This window comes from Megascapheus bottae, chromosome 6 (genome assembly GCF_031878675.1).
Source record: "Megascapheus bottae isolate mThoBot1 chromosome 6, mThoBot2.hap1, whole genome shotgun sequence".
Taxonomy (NCBI): Eukaryota; Metazoa; Chordata; class Mammalia; order Rodentia; family Geomyidae; genus Megascapheus; species Megascapheus bottae.
The window spans coordinates 39,518,342-39,541,357 of NC_143514.1; the positions used below are offsets into that span (position 1 = coordinate 39,518,342).

A 23,016-nucleotide genomic window follows, 5' to 3' on the forward strand; every position below is an offset into this window, starting at 1 on the left:
ATGGAGCCCTGGATTCCATTTCTCAGTAGCACATAAGCAGAAAAATCCAGAAGTGGCTCTGTGGCGCTAGCCTTGAGCAAAAGAAGCTCAGGCCCTGAGCTCAAGCCCCAGGATTGGCAAAAAAAGAATGCAAGTCTGCAGCTTGTCCTTGTCTATTTAGTTGTCTAAAATCATAGTTCCTTCATTCAGTGAATATTAAGTGCATATATGTAAGGTGTTATTCTTACCACAGCAAAACAAACAAAATCCATGTCTGTGTTTAAGCAGAGCTTGAATTCTAATGGCGTGAGATAGAGTATACATTAAGTGTGTAGTAAGTGCTCTGAAGAGAAATAAAGCCAGGAAAATGATAGACAAGTGTTATTCTAGATACTACAGAGAGTATTTTTTAGAGAGCCCATTTGAGCAGACACAACTATGACTGAGAGACCAGTTTGTGTGGTTCATTGGAGAGAGAGTATCCTAGGTGGAGGGAAGAGCAGGTTCTAAGTCCTATAGAGAGAGCTCTTAGCATTTTCTTAGTAGGTCAACACCAGAAAAAGCTAATGAGGATTTTGAGCATTGCGGAGGAGGAGAAATGATGGTGTTCTGGTGGAGTTAGGTGATGGCATGCGCATGCCACAATGCACATGGTACAATGGAGCAGAAGTAGGGGCTGAGGCGGTTTAGAGTAGTAACGGGCAGGATGGACACGGTACTGCTGTTCTCATAGCTGGTTCCTGGTAAACTGTTCTTTATCACTAGATTGCTGGTTTTCCTCAACCAGAACTTTTTACTGCATGGAACTTTTATGTAGTAAACGAAAAGACTTCCAAGATAAATGGTGAAATGTAAAAAAAACCAGACCAATATACACTCATTTAGATTCTATACATTATGATTTATAAAATAATAAAAAGACAGTTTTTATAAATGATGAGTGTTCTATGATGGATACGGAATTTAAAAATACCTGGGGGAAAAAGCAAATAACGAACCAATTTATTTTTATTATTAGAGTTACAGACTCTTGATCTGGAAAACAAACCAAGAAGACATCAGAATCTTTTTTTTTTTTTTTTTTTTGGTGTGTGTGTGTCCATCATGGGGCTTTAATTCTAGGCCTGGGCGTTGTCCCTGAGCTCTTCAGCTCAAGGCTATCCCCTACCCCTTGAGCCACAGTGCCACTTTTAGTTTTCTAGTGTGGAGATAAGAATCTCATGGATTTTAGTGCCTGGGCTAGCTTTGAATCACTATCCTCATATCTCAGCCTCCTGAGTAGCTAGGATTACAGGTATGAGTCACTGTTCTAGCATGAATCATTTTTTCTTAAAGTCTCACAGTTAGTAGGCAGAGGAAATGAAACTTCTGTATTAGGGCAGGAATCCAACAGAGAGTTGGAGTGGGACACAGCATGTGAGGAGGCTCATAGACACTTTGAGCAAGAATTAGGAGCAAAAGAAAAAAAAAACCAATCTGGAAATTATAGGGTAAGATCCAGTGGAACAGTTTATCCCAAAGAACATAGTACAAAACATCTTGACAAAACATTGAGAAACCAAGCTTATTTGTATGTATGTGTAGTTTTATTTTTTTTAAGTTTATTCAAGTTTAGGGTCAATAGAAACCAAAGAATTACTATATTTAGTGCTTACTTAATATGTGTAAAATATTCTTTAAGGAAAATGTGTATGTTATACAAAAGTCAGCTTGCCATTAATAAAAGATATCCCGCATAAGTAAACTACATATTTCTTCACTAACATCCTCTCACTGTCAGGACAGATTGTGTTTAAAATTATGAGTTGCCACCTCCAAAGGGAATTTGTGCAGCACAAAGCTAGTGATTCAGTGAGAGGAGTTGGAGCCTGGCGGTCCTGGTAGACACCATGCTAGGTGCTATCACGTAGGAGTGGAAGAACAGACCCTTCGCTGTGTCTCTTACAAGGCCAGTACTGTAGGTACTGGTACATTGTATAATGTCTTCATTATGTCACTGCTTATATTACATGGCTCAGAGGAGTTCCAGGAAAAGTTGTACTAATCCTCTACCTGGACATTCCTGTTACTAACCATTACTGACTGAATAAGGAAGAAATATTAACTTGTTGGGTTAGCTTTTCCAGACTTATTCATCTTTTTTGGATCACTCTGTGAGCTATATACATTGATTCTGCCACTCTAAATTATTTCTTCCACATACAGTTCTTGTCTGTTTTTTTGAGGGGGCCTTGATATTCTTTTATGGGCAACACACAAGGTGGCATCAGTAGTTCTTTAGTGAGTAAATGAATAGATTTTTTTTTTCTCTCAGCCTTTATATTATTTGGTTAACAAAGCTAATACTTTTTATTCACTGTCTTCTTTAAGGATATGCCTTTTTTTTAAGTTAGAAGCATTGGCCTGGCTGGTAAGATGGATTGAGTAGTTTTGCCATCATACATAGGCTTTATAAGTCAAAGAACCTAGTGAGCAGAGGTATTGAAGATACCAGGAAAGCAGTCTGTCTAAGCCAGGAGCAGGGCACCATGACAGGTGAGGTGTGGCAGATGGCTGCAGTAGTGCAGAGGTAGGTGGTTATCCAGAGTTGCTGGTTTTGTGAATTAACCAAACATTTCCCATGGAGGAAGAGAACCATACCAGCCTCTTCTTTCTGCCTGTAGCAACTTTCCTAGCAGCTTCACTTTGGGGCAAGATTTTTTTTTTCCTCAGTAGTTTTAGAGAAAGTAATTTCAAAATAGAATGATATTTATTCATCAGTCTTTTTCTTCTTTGCCATGATGGCAAAGTATAAGTGGTTTCTTTCAAAAGTTCAGGGTAAGCAGGGATGTATCAGACCAGTAGGAAAATGTCTCCATTATGCATTGGATTTTTACCACACAGCTCAAGGAAGTTGCTGATTCTGCTTAGTAAATTTTCCTAGAAACAGGAATGACTACATCTGAGTCTGACTTGCACATTGAAATTCTGCTGTGCTTCTCAGTTGATTAGGGTGGCAAGTTGGCACAACTGTTACCCTGTGTCCATTGCCAAGTATTCATACCACCTTTATGCTGAGCTTAGATACAGCCTTAGACTCTTTCCCAAGACACTAGCTTTGGCACCCAAAATTAATGGATCGGAGCTGGTTCATCTGACACCCCAAATTAACGGATCAGAGCTGGTTCAAAAGACAGAATCTGATTGTATTCCTGACCTAGATTTTAGCTCTGCTATAGATTATGTAGTTTTAGTACCTAATCTCGTTCAGAGAATACATTTCTCTATTAGTTTATTTAGCCTAAGCAAAAAAAAAAGGAAAAAAAATTAACATTAAAATTTGTTTTTCCAAGTAACTTTTGTTTAATGAAAATCTTCCTCCTTAGGAGAAATTTAAGTTTGGTTATGTGGGAACAAGTGCCACTTGGTTGTGTGAGATTGTTACACTGAAGTATCTTTTGGCTTCTGGTATTGCACCCACAGAACTGGAAACTTTACTTAAAACAGAAGGAAGTTTAAGAAAACTTGTTTTTGTATTCTGTCATCACGACCACTACTGAACCAAGATTGAAGATAACAGGCCTTGAAGCCTGACCAGGAAAGTCGTTGTCCTCATAGAAGTCCTTTATTTTAGAGTTTTCTCTAGAAGTAGTGATTTTATTTACACATTTTCCCCCTGATTAGCAAAGTTCTATATCATCTATCTTAGAAATGTGAAAAATCTGCCTACCAATCTGCTGCTAGATAAGGGTAGTAGAATCTTGTGGGAGGGTTGTCTGTGGTTACAAATTCTTTGTACATTTAAAGGGTCTCTCTTCATTCTCTCAGTGGTCCTCACAAGGGGCAGATGGAACAGCCTGTTTTCTACATGTGTGATAGAGGTGGAACCTCAGATTAAGTGACATTATAAGTTCACAGAAAGTCTTCCTGAGGGCAGGAAGTAGAAGTTTGGTTATGTGAGAGTTTAAGAACCCATTGGTTATGCGAAATCTCATCACACACATGCACAATTGGAAGTAGAACTCTTATTTTGTCTTTGATTCTCCATACTGCATCAAATTAAATCTGGGGCCCATACTTAGTAGGCAAATACTCTATCACTGGCTTCTACCCCCAGCCCTAGTTCTTGCTTTAAATTTCTTAAAATATAATTTTTTTATTATTAAGGAAGGAGTTGTATAGAACATTTATAATTCCCTAAGTCAGATAATGAATACATTTCTTTTTTGGACAGTGTTTAAAATGTTCCTTTACTTTTCTCCTTCCATCTTGCCCCACAAGTTGCACAGTTCATTGTTTATGCAGTACACATTGAATACTGTGATTGCATTTGTTCATTCTTTCTCCCTTCATTTCTGTGTCCCCCTTTTGCCTTCCCCTAAAAAGACAACAACAAACAAAACACTACCACCAAAAAAATGCATGTTTCCATTTCTTCTCCCTTCCTTCCCCCATTCTCCCCACCAGTCATGGGACTTGAATTCAGGGTCTGGGCACTGTCCTTGGACTTTCTCAATGCAAGCATGCTACCACTTCTGGCTTTTTCTGTGTATGTGGTACTGAGGAATCAATCGATCCCCTAGTGCTTCGCGCATGCTAGGCAGGCACTCTACCACTAGGACATGCTCCTGGCCCTAGAATTCATCTAGACAAATAATATTTTAGATGTCCAGACTAATTATGTCTTTAGGTTCATCCCCTAAGAGTAACCTTTAGTCTGTTTATTTGTATATAAATATAGAAAGCCCTGTGTAAGTTATTGTGTCCACTTTTATTTTACATCTGGCTTCCACATGTAAGAGAATATGTGATATTTTTCTCTCTACTAATTCTTGCTTTTTTGAATCACTGATCTGATAATAGCAACCATGTAGAGCCATTGGGGAAAACAAAACTTGAGAACCTGATGTTTACCCAGTAGTGCAGATGGAGGTGATGTAGGATGTGAGGGAATTTTCATTCCAGCATTTATAAAAATAAAACTGAGACGTACACCACAAACTCTCAGGCAGAAATTTTAATTAGTAGAAAAAAGAAGGGAAGGAGACAGTGCTGACCAAGGAAGATTAGGCTGCTGCCAGTAGAGAACTAGCAACCAAAAGGTTGCTATTTGGTCAGTAGAATGTTCTCAGGTCTGGTCATTTTAGTTATTTTTTTCTTTTTTGCCAGTCCTGGACTTGAGCTCAAGGCCTGAGCACAGCCCAGCCTCAGCACCACTTCTGGCTTTTTTCTATGTATGTAGTACCAAGGAATTGAACCCGAATCTTTGTGCATGCTAAGCAGGCACTCTATCACTAGGCCAAACTCCCAGCTCCATTTTGGTTATTTTATTTTTGAAGAATATTGTTTTTAAGCAATTCCTTTTTCATGGTTTAAGGAGATTTCTCTATGTAAGATACAGACCAGTAACCAGTTAGTCCCTGAAGACATTATGGAGCCACAGTGTCTTTGGTGGGTTTCTTCTCTTGTTTCATGGAAGGGCATTGAGGGCTGGTGCATTCCACACAGGGATGATAAGAGAGACTCTTGGCAGGTTATAGATTATAGATATGAGAACTGCGTCTCCTGTCCCATGCGGGTCCTTATTTTTGTTTGAGTAGATAAGGCTTGGCACTAAGTAGCTGGATAATTTGGGATAAACTACTTAGCATTTCTGACTTCGGCACATAGTTAAGGCACTTAGAAAACAGTAGCTTACTGAATTTTGAAATGTTCTGTTTAGGGCAGAGGGAGCAAGCTCCTGTGTATTATAGGAACTGGGTAGGTCAAAGTTATGCTGTACTTGCGGATGGTTGTCCCCAGTGCAGTCAATGTCTGTCCCCATGGCGAAGCAGAGGCCTACAGCAAGCTGCTTGTTCCTTGCATTGGCTTTCTCCAGAAACAGGCCAATACTTAGGGAGGGGAGGAAAATGCCATAAGAATTACATGTTTGTTTTTGAACATGATATAGATGGAAGCATGTTCATGAAACTTACTATATTATTCTGCAGGTACAGTTCTGTCCTCTGCGAGTTTATTGAGCATTGAAAACTTTGACCTTGACCTGTAAATAGTGAGAGCTACCATATGTTCACTGTGGACCTAAAGTTTGCCATTTTGTGTATGACATGATTTTTCTATCTCAGTGTGATTTTTTGGAAATCAAACTATACGATAAATATTGGGCAGTAGGGTTTTTTTTTTTAATTGCTTTGATTTACTTGCTCATTGACTATCAACTAGTTTGAATAACCATCCTCATCACTGTACCCAAGGCCTATGCCAAGGTGCTGAATTGTAGGTTGAAAAACACAGGAGATATTTATTTAGATGTAACAGAGGGAAGGAGCTCAGAGGTGTACAGATGTTTATTTGAGGTCTTTACCATATAATTCTGATTACTTTTCTTTTGTTAAGTCATGTCTCTGCATGTATGCACATGTACCTTGCATGTGTGTGTGTATTATATGTATAATTAACGCTGTTCATCAAGAATCTATTAAAAACATATTACCACTCAGTCAAGGAAGACAAATAACTATTAAAAATTTGGCAAAGGATTTAATAGTCATTTTATGAAATAAAAAATACTAATATCAGGCACATTAAAAGATATTCAACCATCTGCTTCCTTTAGCACAGTAGGCAGTGTGTCAGTCTCATAAAAGATACTCAACCTTGGAAGTGAGTAAGGAAAGGCAAATTAAAAGTCTGAGATACCATATACTGCTTACTGGAATGGCCTGAACAGATCTCATGTTGATGAGAAAGTGAAATGTAAGATTTCTTTGACAGTGTCTTATAAAGCTAATGCTAAAGTCAACATGTCCAGCAATCCCTTGTTCTAGGTATTTACCCAAGGTAAATAACAATGTGTCCAACACTTGTACATTACTAAAAGAGTCATTGTTACTTTAGCGTAATAATTGTGAAACAGCCCAAATGAAGGTCCATTGATAAGTGACTAAACAACTGTTGTATAGCCATAAGATAGAATAGTAATTAACAATACAAATGAGTGAGCCACTGATGGCCTCAGAGCATGAATGAACCTCAAAAGCATTGTGCCAAGAGAAGAGACAAGACATAAAAAGACTATGGTTACTTTATCTGAGGTTGTTCAGTAGCAGAGTGGTACTAAAAGTATATCAGGGGATTGATGAGGGAACTTTGATATGTGAAGAGTCAGGTGTAGGAATCTCTTTATCATGATTGTACTTACTGAATTATGCACTTAAAGTTGGTGAATTTTGTTTTATACCTTAACAAAAAGAACCTCAAGCAACAATGTGTCTGGTAAGGGGTGAGTTAGGAGTATGATGGTGAGTAGAGCCCAGTAGAGCTCACAGATTGTATACTACCATAAAAAGGCATAGAGTACAACAGTGGCATGCTGGCATCCAGAGCCCTAGAGTGAGACACTGAGTTGCAGAGAAAGTGCTTGATCCAGGGAAGCCCCACAGGGATCCTTGAGTTTAGTTAGTCTGCTGGGTAAATAAGAATCAGTGTTGGGGAATAGCACTGTGGGCAAAGGCACACAAATAGGAAATTTTGATGTTTTATACACACAAGAGCCTGGCTCCAGTAGCTCACACCTGTGATCCTCGTTACTAAGAAGGCTGAGATCTGAGGATTGCAGTTTAATGCCAGCCCAGGCAAGAAAGTCCATGAGTCTCTTATCTCCAATACACTACTCAGAAAAGCTGGAAGTGATGTTGTGGCTGAAGTGGTAGAGCCTTGACTACAGAGAGACTCAGGGATAGCATAGCACTCAGTCCCTGGGTTCAAGCCTCAGGATCAGCAAAAATGAAAAGAATAAACCACGGGAAACTGAGCTGAGAGTCTTATGTAGAATGGCAAGAAGAATTGAAGCTATACATATAGGTTTTCCTCTAAAGAAGTGAAATGTTTTTCTTTTCTTTCTTTTTTTTTTTTTCCAGTCGTGTGCTTGAACCCAGGACCTGAGCACTGTCCTTGGACTTTCTCAAGGCTACCACTTGAGTCACAGCACCACTTCCAGCTTTTTTCTATGTATATGGTACTGAGGAATCGAACCTGGGTCTTCATGAATGTTAGGCAAGCACTCTACCACTAGGCCAAACTCCTGGTCCTAGTGGAATGTTTTTCACATTAGCTTATCAAACTCAGCTTGCTTGCAAAAGGCATTGCTTGAGAGAGAAACTTTCCCTCTTGTATGAAAGAGGAAATTAACCCACACTCTTAATTTCTTTTCATACCTTTTGTCTTCAAACAACCAACAGACAACTTAGAATCAACTGCTTCAAACAAAGACCTCAGCTGCATTTGTGTAACCAGGATCATGCTTTAGATATTACAGTTAGGGGGAAGAAATGTGTTTTAATATTCGACAAAGCCTTTATCACAAACATAGTAACAGCCATCTGGTAGAACACGTTGAATTTATGTAGATATGACTTGTGCCATCAAGGAAGTATTTCTTAGCATCAGAATATAAAATCTCCCCTTCATTACACCCATTCTCCCACACCTGTACATACACATATATGTATATATGTATGTATGTGTTTTTGGTGCTGGTCCTATCTTGAATTCAAGGCCTGGACCCTTCCCAGAGCTTTTATGCTCAAGGCCAACTACCATTTGAGCCACAGCAAACTTTTTGGTAGTTAATTGAAGATAGGGGTCATAGACTTTCCTTCCCAGACTAACTTTGAATGACAATCTTCAGATCTCAGCCTCCTGAGTAGCTAGGATTTGCAGGCATGAGCCACTGATGGCTGGCTTCCTTCATTACATTTTGGAAAGGACAAAGCTTTCTGGAAATTTGTTCAAATCCATATATTTGAAATTCTTGTGCATTACTCTGATATGATGCAGGGAAATGTGTGTGTGTGTGTGTGTGTGTTGCAGATGTGTAGACAAATTTTCACTAATGCATAAGATAGCTGATTGTGCGGACCTACTCTAAAGTCTGATGCTTGCTGTGTATTACAGGCAATGGAATTTGAAGGCTGGGCAGACACTGTCTTCCTTTTGCAGTTTACCCTTTCTTGTGTGATGGGGTAAGCCTTTTTCTAAGATTCTCTGTCTTCCAATGTCCTGTGTGTCAGCTTAGGATAAATTTCTCTCCAGATCCTAGTGGTTTTACATCATCAGCCCTGCTTTCAGGGCTGCTGAACAGATCCTGAGGTCCAGGGTAGGGTGGAAAAAGGAGCTACTGTATATAATAAGCACCACTATAACTTGATCTGCATTGATGGTTTGGCATGTATTGATGCTTCCTTCCCTGTGAGGTCCCAGGTGCAACACTTATGTAAATTATCTAAGTTCGCACAGGTAGTGGCAGCATTTTCATTGGGGGCTGACTTTTCTCTTTCATTTTGTTTTCTTGCCAGAGAGTATGGAGAAGGCAAGAAGCTCTCTGTAAGCATGCTTCTTATCCCCTCCATATTTTCTTCAGCCAGTCTGTTTGTTTGCTGTGTGTGGTTGGATCTGCATAAAGTGCCTGGAGGCTGCAGAACAACATGGGGTAATAGCCCTAGGTCCATCCTGGGAGATCCAAACAGATCCCATCCGAAAGTAGTTCTGATGTGCTCTTCTTCCGTTTTCAAGAAGCTGTCTTGCCTTGATCCTCTCAGAGATCACATCATCCTCATGGCAGGTAGCTGAGCCAGAGTCTCTGAGCCCCCGTTTTCTTCCTGGCTTATGTGAGTTAGTAGGGTGCGCGAGCTCTGAGAGTAGTCATGGTTATGAATGCTAGCTTTTTGTTTTGGTGAGGATAGCAGGTAGAAATACCTGGTCAGGAAACGTGTTTGTCTTTAATGAAACTTCAAACACTTTTGAAGTTACAGTGTAAGCAGTGGTGAGGTCACAGTCCCATCATGATTAGAATGTGTTAACATGAGCAGTACTGGATGTTGGCTAGAAATTACTCGAAAGCAGTGGAGCTTGCTTATAACCCACCTTTTCCTTCTCCATCCTAGGTTTATCTTGATGTATGCAACGGTACTCTGCACGCAGTATAATTCTGCTCTTACAACTACAATAGTTGGCTGTATTAAGGTGAGATTAACAAAAAGAGATATCTTTTTAATACCTGCTGTCTTTGAAAATTATGCCTCTAAAGTAAAAATCTATCTGGCTGTAGCTGTCTACCCCGTATCTTTGTGTCCTTTTATACTGCTTATTGCTCTGACAAACTGCAGATAGAGTTTCATAGACAAGAATTTAGAGAGGAACTGTCTCTTTCTTTACTTTTAACATGAGAAATTTTCTCTTTACCATTCTCATCTGTGCTAAATTATCGACAAGTAGAGACCTGGAGGTAAGAGTCTCAGAGACTTTTCTGCCCAGACTGGCTTTGAATTGCAATCCTCAGATCTCAGGTTCCTGAGTAGCTAGGATTATAAGCATGAACCATCAGTGCCTAGCTTCAGTGTGACTCTTACCTCCAGTTAATCACCAGAAAACTGCAGTGGAGTTGTGGTTCAAAGTGGTAAAGTGCTAGCCTTGAGCAGAAAAATGCAGGTACAGCTTCCAGACCCCGAGTTTAAGCCCCATGACTGATTAAAAAAAAAAAAAAGTAGTTGAGGAAGGAAGAGATTAGGCCTGTTTCTGATAGGACAGATAAAATACCTCAGTAGTGATTACTTTAACCCCAGAGAGGGGGGGGGTAAGGGGGAGAGGGAGAGGGAGAGGGAGAGGGAGAGGGAGGGAGAGAGAGAGAGAGAGAGAGAGAGAGAGAGAGAGAGAGAGAGAGAGAGAGAGAGAGAGAGAGAGAGAGAGACAGAGACTGTTTTGTTGGCTGCTTGCTGAATTCTGCTGTTCTATGCAGACAGGATGCCTGCCAGAAAATAGTCATGGGAGTTTTCTTATGCTTGAACCAGACCTTAAATGGCCTACTTTCAAAATCTGTCTGGCGTTTCCAGTGTTGTCATCTCTTGATCCATTTTATTTGAGGAGTACTCATTTGTTCTCAGCCTAGAGAGCCAACCTGAGTTGAATCCTAAGGCCCTTTTCAGCTCATGGGGATTTTATATTGATTTAAGATTACAGAGGCTCTTACCTAGCTTCAGGAGGCTGAGATCTAAGAATGATGATTCAAAGCCAACCTGTGCTGAAAAGTCCACGAGATACTCTTATCTCTCCTATTAACTACTGTGAAAACCTGAAGTGAAGCTGTGGTTCAAGTGGTAGAGTGCTAGCCTTGATCAAAAAAGCTCAAGGACAGATTCAGAATTCAAGTCACAGGACCCACACATTTTTTTTTTTCCAATCCTGGGGTTTGAACTCAGGGTCTGGGTACTGTCCTTGGATGCTTTTTATTCAAGGCTAGCGCTCTGCCACTTGAGTCACAGAGCCATTTCTGTCCTTTTCTGTGAATGTGGTACTGGGGAATCTAACCCAGGGCTTCGTGCATGCTAGGTGAGCACTCCACCACCAGGCCACGCTACTGCCCCCCCCACACATTAAAAAAAAAAAGTTTATGGATTACATAGCATGTCTGAATTCCAAGTGAATAGCATATTAGATTTGTTTTCTTCCTTATTTCATTATATATATTAGTTGTACAAGAGGAGTTTTATTGTAACACTTCTATACCTATATCCTAATCAAACTCAGCCCCTCTAACACTGCTTTACTTCCCTTCCTTGTTTTGCTTTCTACAAAAGACAAGTCACAAAAGAGGTAGGTCTAGTATCGTTTGGAAAAAAGAGAACAGATGACTTATGATTCTTTCTTAAACCTGATGGGTCAGCATTGAGGGCAGAAAATTCTACATGTAATTTAATTAACTAAACCTACTTGATTGTATTTCTTGGTGTACGTTACTACAATTCTTTTTTGATTGCAATAACCCCATGAGCCTTACTCAATCCAGAGGACTTTGTTTTATACTGTAGAGGGAAGGGAAGAATCAAGGTTGACTGCTCAGTTTCCTGTAGCTTTTGCTCTTCATGGCTGTCAAGTCTGAAGGATGGCTAGTATGTTCAGACCCATGGGAGGGAGTCCATGCAGTCCTCGCTGGTCACTATCACAGCCGCTGGGGAATGTTTCTTATTAGCCTTTGGCCAATAAGCCTTTCAGCTCAGCCTAAGCAGCTTTAGCTTCCTTCTGTGCCTCTGGAGCCAACCCCACAAACCTTTGGAGCATCAGATCCCCTATTGCTCTTAGGTGTGACAGGAACACCACTTACATATTTAAAAGTGGATATTCTTTTTTTTTTTTTTTTTTGTCCTGGATTTGAGCTCAGGGCCTGAACACTGTCCTTGGATTTTCTCAAGGCTAGAACCCTGCCACTTAAGCCACAGTACCACTTCCAGATTTTTTTTTTCTATGTATGTGGTACCAAGGAATGGAACCCGGGCCTTCATGCATGCTAGGCAAGTACTGTACCACTAGGCCAAACTCCTGACTAAAAGTGGATATTCTTAGGCCGATCTTCACATACACCAAAGCATAATCTGTAAGTAGAGCTTAGAAATCTTCATTTGTAGCACTCTTCATTTTCTACTTGTTTGTGAAAATCAGAGTTTCAGTATTAAGTTAGCAGAATGCTCACCCCTGTTTCTTGGCAAGTTCATTTCTTTTCCTGAAGTAAATTTATTTAAGATACCCTAATATGTAGCTATACCTTCTGTAATCTCTGATTTGGGGCAGGAAGGGTTGGATTTTCTGTTCCCTCTTGTTCTGAAGTTCTCTGGGCAGTTTATGCACACAAGTCAACCTTTTTCACTGGCTCTCTGTATTCAGAGAAGGGTTAACCTAAGCTCATTTATGTGCTTTCCCAGCATACTTATTGACCTTGTTTACTATTATCTGATGCTCACATAATAAGAACATTTGATAGGAAACTCAGGGTAACTTGAGTTGTTCTAAAATGACCTGTTGTTACCATCTTTAGATCTAGAAGAAGCTTACATTTTTGAAGGGGCTGTGTGTGGGCCTGTGCTAGGGATGGAACAAGCAGTCTCTCTACCTCTCAGCTCCATACCTAGTCTTGAGCTCCTGAAGGATACATTGTAGCACATTACCTTCTGTCTTATAGGCCTAATATATAGCAGAGCCCCTAGGCTCTCAGTGAAAGTGTGACAATCCTCATTTCCTATATAACACTCTGGTACTTTAAAGTTTGAAAATTGAAGTCTTAGTTTTAAGTTAGCAGGACCATCACTTGTGGTTCCTGGCAAGCTTAAACTTTAGAAAGTTATTTCCTGTAGCCGGTGCAGTGGCTTACAGCTGTAATCCTAGCTACTCAGGAGGCTGAGATCTGAAGATGAAGGTTCAAAGCCAGCCACAAAAGGACCTGAGACTCCTATCTCTAATTAACCTCTAGAAAATGGGAAGTGGGGCTTCGTTCAAGGGTAGGGCGGTAACCTTGAGCTGAAGAGCTCAGGGACAGTGCCCAGGCTGAGTGCAAGCCCCATGACTCACACACAAAAAAGTTGTTTCCTGTTTTCATAGTCTAGAGATAATTAAAAGGAATCAAAAACTACTTGTGCCTAAGAATGTTAGCTGAAATGATTTTTGGTATTATATGGACTAATGACTGCTTATGTATCTTTTTTTGTTGTTTGTTTTTTTGCTTATGTATTTTTTTTAAGATATGAGAGAAGATTCTTTAAAAGCAATCGTCTTGTTGATAAAGCCCCGGCCATTCCCTTTCTTCCTTTTTAGAAGAATAAGGAAAGGTGCTACATGTAAGCATGTAAGAGAAGCATGTAAGCTTCTCTTCTCACCTCATTAGCAGTTTAGATCCCTGGGAGGAGAAAACCATCCATCAGCAGTGAGGCAGGCCAAGGATGTTTGCTGATCCTTCCAAGTGTTCTTCAATGTTGGTGAAAGCAATTGTTTGTGGAGAACTACAGTAGGGCATTAGGCCTACTGCGTTGTAATTCACACAACACACAGTATATGGTGAAGTTTTTTGTTTTTATTGCACGACTTGGACTCAAAGCCTGGGGCTCACTCCTGAGCTTTTGTCTTCAAAGTAAACATTTTACCTCTTGAGCCACAGTTCACCTTCCAGCTTTTTGGTAGTTAATTGGAGAGATGAGTCTCATAGATTTTCCTGGTCAGGCTGGCTTTGAACTGTGATTCTCAGATCTCATCTTCCTGAGTAGGTAGGATTACAGATGTGAGCCTCTGGCACCTGGGTTGTTGGTAGGATTTTATTGTTACTTTTGGCTTGTTTTTGTATTGTAAGGGATAAGTATTTGAGTCACAGTGTGAATGTACATATTACATTTTTAAAAACAGAGTTAAACCTATGTAACTATATTCATTTTTTTAGAATATATTAATTACCTATATTGGAATGGTCTTTGGTGGAGATTATATTTTCACATGGACAAATTTCATTGGCTTAAATATCAGGTAAGTAAAATATTTCTTGTTGTTCATTGTTTATATGGTACTGAGGAATTGAATTCAGGGCCTAATGGCAAGCATTCTGCCATAAGCCACATTCCCAGCTCCAGGTAAGATATTTAAATATAGCCACATTGCCAAATATGGTTTAGACACTCAAGTAATGTCACAGTGTGGTTACTCTATTAATTTAATGGCAGATTTGTTCAGTTATTGCAAAAAACATTTTGAAAACTATAAAGCTGTAGTACATGGTTGTATCATCTTTTTAATTTGTAGCAAATTGTATAATGTGTAGCTTTTTATTCAAATATAAAAAAAAAATCTGTCATCTTCCTTAGAAGTCAGTGTGACAAGCAGTTACTAATTAATATTTGTAGGTTAGTATGAATTTGCTTGTGTCCTTTTTGTGATCTTCATTTGCCATTATGGTTATCTGTTTCTTCTTTTTGAAGAAATACATTTGTTATGTGTGTGTGGAATTGTCAGAGGATTGGGATGAGGCATGGTGTTAAGGACAGGGTAAGATAGGAGGAAGATGCTGCTCTCTGACCTTGTTTGGAGTTGCGGCTGATGCTTGTCTTCCGTGTGATGTGGAGCAGATGGCCTTTCCTGTCCAAGTGTCAGGGTTTTGTTGTTGTTGTTGTTATTGTTTGAGTTTCAGTTTTCTTAGGGGAATAAAAAAATAACTTTCTCTTTAGAGTTGTTAGGATGAAATAACCTAATGAATATAAAGTATCTGTTCACTGCTCAATAGTTAAATAATTGTTTCCTTTATTAACGTACGTGGTGAAGAGCTAGGATATCGGGCGTAATATAGTGAATATGCTCTGACCTCAGATGGGGTCTGAATTTCATTCTTTTTAAATCTGGATTAAAATCTCATTCTTTTTTTTTTGGTCTGTTGTGGGGCTTGAACTCTGGGCCTAGTAGTTAATTGGAGGTAAGAGTCTTATGGACTTCAGCGCCTGGGCTGGCTCTGAGATCCTGAGATCTCAGCCTCCTGAGTAGCTAGGATTACAGGCATGAGCCACCACGCCTGACCTAAAGTCATATTCTTATACAAAAATAGACGACTCAGATTATTTGATTTTTTTTTTCCCCTCATACAAATAGATAACATGGTGGGAGTCAGTAAAGTAAGAGTTTCTGTTTGCATGTTTAGGTATCTGCAGCTCACTTTTATAAAGTAGAAAGGTTGCTGGGTGCCAGTGGCTAACACCTGTAATCCTTGCTACTCAAAAGGCTGAGATCTGAGGACTGTTGTTTGAAGCCAGCCTGGGCAGTCCCTGTGCAACTCATTATTTCCAATTAACCACTTGAAAACCAGAAATAGAACTGTGGCTCATAGTGGTAGAGGGTTACCTTTGAGCAAAAGAGCTCAGAAATAGCGCTCAGGCCCTGGGTTCAGGCCCTGCAACTCTCTCTCTCTCTCACACACACAGAAGTTATGTATCTATAACTAGTAAATTAATTAAGCAAAATTTCATGCAGAAAACAAATTGCATTTCTTTCTCTTTCTCTTGCTCGTATTGAAGTTTGAATTCAGAGCTTTGTACTTCTCTTACATCTTTCTTTGTTCAAGGGTGGCACTCTACCTCTTGATCTTGATCTATACTTCCGCTTCCAGTTTTTTGGTGGCTCTTTGATGATAAGAGTCTCACCTCTTTTCTGCCTGAGCTGGGTTTAAATCACAATCCTCAGATCGTGGCCTCCTCGGAAAGCAATCCTATCTATAATAATATCAACAAGAATAAAACACTAGGAATAAACTTGAACTAGGAAATGAAGGATTTGCATCCCGAAAATGATAACATGCTGATGAAAAAAATTGAAGGACACTCACATAAATGGGAAGTTACCCCATACTCATGAGCTTAAAACAAGTAGTCAAAATGAGAATATTTGAACAATAAATTAGTGTCAGCCTAAAAGAGAAAAAGGAAATCCCATTTTATGCAACCACATGGATAGATCTGGAAGACCTTCAGGGGTCGAGGAAAGCGTGATCCTCCTGTTTGGGGAATCTGAAATAGTCCTACATTCATAAAAGCAAAAAATAGAATGATGCTGGAGGAGAACCATTATGAATTGACTGGATTAGGAATTGAAATAAGGAGTGGCCACAAAGTTCATTATCCAGGATGAGTTAGGAGTTAGACATGTGCTGTAGAGCTCAGTATCAGTTAATAATACAAAGTGGGGCATTTTGAATTTTGTCAGGAAAGAGTGCATGTTATCTATTCTTTTTGGATAGTTATTGAGATTTGAACTCAGGACCTTGTACTTGCTCTACCACATGAGCCATGTCTCCTGTTAAGTATTTTTAACCACAAAATGGAAAAAGCAGAGAGACACAGGAAACTTTGGATGTGATAGAAATGTGTATCATCTTACTTAGTGTTGGTTATAGTATCACAGATGTGTGCATGTCCAAGTTCCTCAAATTGTGTACAATAAATATATGTAGGATTTTTAATATTAGTCATACCTCAATTAAACAATGAAATAAACGTGAAAAAAGATACCTTGTAGATGCCTAAAATGTTGGACTATTATAACCTGTACCATCTAACTGTAGCAAATCAACCTGAAAATTCTCCCTTGGAGATTTTGGGTTAGGTTACTCCGGCTAATTATATAGTTCAAGTTAAAGTACTTCAAATGCAATGGGCCTTTGCTGTCTATCAGACATGGGTTCCAGAAATACTGCTATTAAGAAAAAGCTAGGAGGGGCCGGGAGTTTGGCCTAGTGGATAAAGTGCTTGCCTAGCATGCATGAAGACCCGGGTTCGATTCCTCGGTACCATATACATAGAAAAAAGCCAGAAGTGGTGCTGAGGCTCAAATGGTAGAGCTCTAGCCTTGAGAAAAGTCCAAGGATAGTGCTCAGGCCCTGAGCCTAAGCCCAGGACTGGCGAAAAAAAAAAGAAAGAAAAAGCTAGGAATGCTCAGGCTACACAGAGTTCAGCCCTGGAATCAGATGCTTGATTCATTTTTCTCATAGTGCAGCCTAACTTCTGCTAAAGACATAGCATCTTTCAAAAAGTCGAAAATGTTCACGTTATCATTTATGAGATTGTAACTGTGGGTCACCATTCCTGGCTTGTTGGTTGACATCAAGGTTTGCCAATGATCTCTTCTGACCTCTGCTTCCCAAATTGCTAGAATTACAGGAGAGAGTCACTATACATAGGCCTGATTTCAGTTGTACATGCTAAAACAATTTTTTTTCTAATTCCCATTTTACTACAAGACTGAGGAGAACAGGTTATATGCGTTAGTCAGCCGGCTAATATTCAAATTATTTGCAGAGTTGTCCCGAACCGTAATCTCTCTATTTCTGCTTCCCACAGTAAGTAACTGGGATGATAAGTATTTGCTTGTTGAGATTCTAGTCTTGAGAATTTTTTTCCTTGAATGATCTTGAACTGAGATTCTCCTGATGTCAGTCTCCTAAACAGTGAGGATTATAAGTTTGTCCCACTGGCGCCTGGCTTTTAGAACTATTTTGCTAAAGGAACCTGTGGTTAACTGGAGATATCCAGCTCCCCACACCCTGCCTAGTTTCTATGCTGTTGTAATAGAGTTTGAAAAACTCTGTTTCTGTGATTCAAGTTCAGGAAGGAGGAGGAGGCAGGCATAGTAGGCTTTAGAGCTTCACCAAACTTGTATTCTATGGTGCTGGCTTTTTTCATTGGGGCTTTGTTGAAAGCTTGCCTCCAACTCCCCTGAAGAAAATGCTTTTCTTCAGGTAGCGAATTCTTCAGTGCTCTACCAAGCCAACAAAAGCAGCAGAATAAAAACATCATGCTTCTGTAAATCCCTCAGTAATTTGCTTGTGCCTTAGGCCTGAAGAGTGTTGCCTTTCCAGAGAATGACGCCATCAGCCTCACAGTTACCCAAGGCAGAGCCCTACACCCTGGAACTCATCTTTTTCTAGTATTAAAAGAAGTTAGTATTAAAAGAACTAGTATGCAGAACTGTGAGTTTTTACAAATGCATAGTCTCGTAACCATCATCACTACCATCATCACAATTGACATAGAAAACAGTCCCAAATTTCGTGTCCTTTTGCATTTAGCCTTTCCTACTCCCTCTCAAACCCTTATAAAGATCTGTTTTTTTCCGTACAGCTTTCAAAATGTCATGTAATAACACATGAAGTATCTTGCTTTCATGTCTTGCTCTTGTATGCTGCATACCACTTTTGAGTTCCCAACTGTGTTCTTTTCTATGTCACTAGTCCATTCAAGTTTATTGGTATACTAATCTGTTGACCACATGTATCACAGTTTGTTCTTTCGTTGTTTTGAAAGAATTTTGGGTCATTTTCAGCTTGCTATTTACTATAAGTAAAATGCTTAGAAATGATGGGAACTACAGTCTTCCAGCTCGCAGCCTCCTCTGTAGCTGAGGTTACAAGCAGGAGCCCTCAATGTCTGGCTAAAACATATTCTTGTTAAGAGTTGAATCTTGCTATGGTGGTGGTGGTGGTGATGGTGGTGTATGTATGTGTTTGCCAGTCCTAGGGCTTGAACTCAGGGCCTGAGTGCTGTCCTTGAGCTTTCTCAAGGCTAGAGCTCTGCTACTTGAACCACAGCACCACTTGCAGTCTTTTCTGTATATGTGGTACTGAGGAATCGAACCGTGGTCTTTGTGCATGCTAGGCAAGCATTCTATCACTAGGCCAAACTCCAGGCACAAATCTTTTTTTTTTTTTGATTGGTCATGGGGCTTGAACTCTGGGGCTGGGCACTGTCTCTGAGTGTTTTAGCTCAAGGCTAACACTCTACCACAATGAGCCACAGTGCCACATGTTTTTTGTTATTGTTTATTTGCGTATTTGTTTTTGTTTTCCTGTCCCTAATAATAAATGAGGTTCTGCATCTTTTCATGTGCATATTTGCCCTATTCCTTAATAAAATGACCGTTCAGAATAGCTTGCAGTTTTGAACACGTCATAGAGAGGCTAGCTGGCTACTTAGTTTTATATGGGTTCATGACAGGAGAGAAGTGTGAGCCATGTCGTAGTCTGTCCCTCGCCATCCGTGCTGTATTTGCCCAACCTTGGGTCCTCTTAGTCACCCAGGATGGCCTGTGGAAGTGCGCTGGTCTATAGATCTGAGGCTGCTTTGTGGAGCCTTCCCAGCTGTGGCACACACTAACGTGTATTTTTCTCTGGCTGGTTTTGTTTGTTTGTTTATTAAGCAGTAGGAAAGGGAGGAGTCCAATGAACAAATGATGGATGTACTGTAGTGTTAGGTGAGATGTCAAAAAAGCAAAAACTTCTGAGAAAACTCTTCCAAAACATTAGTTCTTAGTTAGGACTTAAGTTCTTTTTCCTGAACTTTTTTATAGTGTAATCTTTTATAAATCTACATATGTACATGAGACCTTACCAGAATTCTGATCTTAAAAAGAGCATTCATTGACTCTGTCAGTTAATAAAGCAAAACATTCTTTTCTTTGTGCTTTCTTTTCTTACGCTTCTGCTCCACTTTCTTCCTCACAAGCAAGTGCTCTGCCACTTGAGTCATCCTTCCAGCTCAGCTTTTTTCTCATAAGTTGGAGATGGACCTTTCTAACTGGTCTGGTTTTGTTTGTCCAGCTTTTTGCTAGTAAATTGGAAATGGACCTTTCTAACCAGTCTGCTTTAGGCCTCAGTCTTGCAGCCAGCTTCCTCAGTAGCTAGGGTTTGTTTATAGGCAGCATAAGCCCCAGTGCTGGCTAAAGCATGTTGGATCTTGTTTTTTTTTCTATCTTTATTCCTGAGAAAACTCCAGTGACGCCTAGGCAGATGGAATGGTTCATATTCTGGCCAAAATTTTTTTTACTAAACACTTCTATTTTTAAAGTATGTGCTAAGAGCAGCACTTATTTTAGAATAAAATGACCTAAGTAGGTATCTGGGAAGGCAGCAGTTGAGAGGTGACGCTCATGGAGTTCTAGGATGTGAATGGCCTCCTTTACTATGTTACTTCATTAACTCCCTCCCTCCATTACACATAATAAGAAAAGAGGAATGGGAAATAAGTTGCCCCCTGGCCCATAGCTAGGGTAATAAGAAGCAAGCTGAGATTTGGCCCTGATCATACCTGAGTCCTACTTGCTGAATTTTGTATTCTGTAAGGGGACATGTGATAAGAGATGAAGATGGTTCTGCTTGGTTTTGCAAGGGTCTCAAGCCTCCCTCTCATCTCCGTCCTTACTACTTGTTTGTCTTCTTTTTTTTTTTTCCCCCCATCCTGGCTTTGAACTCGGGGTCTGAGCACTGGCCTTGCGCTTTTTCCTCAACGCTAAGGCTACCACTTGAGCCACATGACCACTTCCAGCTTTTTCTCTGTATGTGGTACCAAGTAATCGAACCCAGGTCTTCTTGCATGCTAGGTAAGCACTCCACCACTAGGCCAAACTCCCGACCTACTTGTTTGTCTTTAACTCCTGTTTCCAAGCCGTGGTTGGACCTGTTTGGTACATACTTTTTTTTTTGCCAGTTCTCGGCTTGAACTCAGGGCCTGAGCACTATCCATGGACTTTCTCAAGGCTAGAGCTCTACCACTTGAGCCTCTGCACCACTTCCGGCTCTTTTCTATGTATGTGGTACTGAGGAATCGAACCCTGGTTTTTGTGCATGCTAGGCAAGCACTCTACCAAACTCCCGGCCCCTGGTACATATTTTAAACTAAGTGACTACTCAGTGCATGGCAAAATCATAGGCAAATTTATCTTCAGGAATTTATAATCTAGTCAGAAAGATTCTTTTATCAGTGTATAAGTTGATGTCTGTGACATTCTTTCAGGGACTAGAGTGCCTATTCAGCCTACTCAAAATCTTTGTCCTGGTAGTATTCCTTCTAGGAGGGGAAAAAAGAAAATTAATGGAGATAAAAATGAGTGGAATATTTGTTCTGCTAGTTTGAGATAAATAATAAAGGAAATAGATAAGCTGAGCATGGTGACACATGCCTGTAATTCCAGCAGTTGGGAGACTGAGGCAGGAGGCTCTAAGTGGCCAACCAGGGCTGTAGAGATAGACCCTATCTCAAACACACACACACATACACACACACACAGATATAAAATAGTAGGAATTGGTGGGGGGCAGGGAGGACCATTTACTTAGAAGGTTACAGTTTATATTGAGATGGCGAGATAGAGATGGTATTTGTGGTAACATTAGGGACTTAATGTGGCATTAACTGCTTTTCTTATGACCAAATACTTTTTTTGTGTGTGCCAGTCATGGGGACTGAACTCAGGGCCTGAGCACTGTCCTTGAGCTTATTTAAGGCTAGAACTCTACCACTGGAGCCACAGCACCATTTCCAGCTTTTTCTATGTATGTGGTACTGAGGAATTGTACCCAGGTCTTTGTGCATGCTAGGCAAGCACTCTACCACTAGGCCAAATTCCCAGCGGTGACCAAATACTTTTTAAGCGTTCTCTGCAAAGAGCTTTCAGGGCTGGTATCACATGTTATACACTAGCTGTCCAGACTGGCTCTGTTCATATGGGCTGTGCTAGATATAAATGGTACCAAGAGTTATTTGGAAGACTTTACCAGGAAGGAAACTTGATCAGGTGGTAGGATTTGGAGAGGAGGAGAGAGGGTGGCTGTACCCACCTCTACATATTGTCTGAGCCAAAGCCTGGAGCTGGAGTTGCAGGTGGCAGATGGGACTGAGGAAGGTGGGCGGTGTGTGGCCTGTGTGTGGCTCATAAGGGATGGTTTGTAGGATAACTTTAGAGAAGTATGTGGGACCCCATGGTTGCATAGCTATTGTGTCAAGTGAGTCCCTAACTTGATCCTTCCTGCATGCTCTGAGGGTAGAGGGTAGCTCTATCATCTCTGTTCACAGAACAGGGCTAAGACTCTGTGGGATCACAAAGCAGAATCCACTTGGCCTGGTTCTGTGCCGTATGCGGTGTCACCTCCTGCTCTGTTTTGAGACAGAGGAGGCTGAGAAAGTCTCCTGGCAGTAACAGTGTGGGAATTGAGGTGGGGGACCCTGTCACCATCAGAAGACTACCAGAGATCCAGTGTCCAGTATTGGCAGGGCAGAAGTGTCTTAGGAAAAGTCAGATTCTTGGTTCATAGGTTGGAATGTGGGTCAGAATTATTTTCTTTATAGAAGGCTGAGTCAGCTGCCTAGACACACACTGGTGGTATGAGGAGATGGAGACAGCCCAGACCTAGGAGTCATAAAATGAGAAAGCCTTTTATGGGCCACGCATGTCGTGGTTGGGGGCTGCTGAGTGTGTCCAGAGAGGACAATTAGGAGTGGATTGGAGCTGAGCAGATTCAGCAGGTGTAGAAGTGGAAGGCAGGCTCAGCAGCGGGACTGGCAGTGTTTTGAGAACCTTGTCTGCCCAGGAGATAGTGCCAGCTTCTCCCTTCTCCCAGTGCCCACTGCCATGGCAAGGCCCTGTGAACAAATGCACTGGGCCCTGCCATGGTGTTGTGGTTCTTTTTCTTTTCTTGGAAGAGGTTGGTAGTCTTTTCCTGACAGCAAACTTGTTTTAGTAATTATGTACCTACAGTTTTTTGTTTTTTTTAAACTTCTGATTTTTAGTGTCAGGGGTTAGACTTTCTGTCCTTTCCTGTTCTGAAGTTCCCTGGGAAGTCTGTGTAAATGAATCTACCTTATCTTGGACCTCCTCTGTGTTCCCACACATTCTCAGAATGCCTACTGGCCTGTTTACTGTGGGAAAATAGCTTCTGTC

At 40.5% G+C, this 23,016-nt stretch overlaps 1 protein-coding gene across 1 annotated transcript in view; it reads left to right on the forward strand.

The window, feature by feature from the left end:
* Slc35d1 (solute carrier family 35 member D1) overlaps positions 1 to 23,016 on the forward strand; it is a 44,998-nt gene that overhangs the window by 15,372 nt on the left and 6,610 nt on the right. Inside the window, exons 9-11 of the mRNA XM_090334643.1 lie at positions 8,914 to 8,981; positions 9,903 to 9,981; positions 14,213 to 14,295. Coding sequence (XP_090190769.1) covers positions 8,914 to 8,981; positions 9,903 to 9,981; positions 14,213 to 14,295 — 230 coding nt within the window. The remainder of the gene's footprint in view (positions 1 to 8,913; positions 8,982 to 9,902; positions 9,982 to 14,212; positions 14,296 to 23,016) is intronic.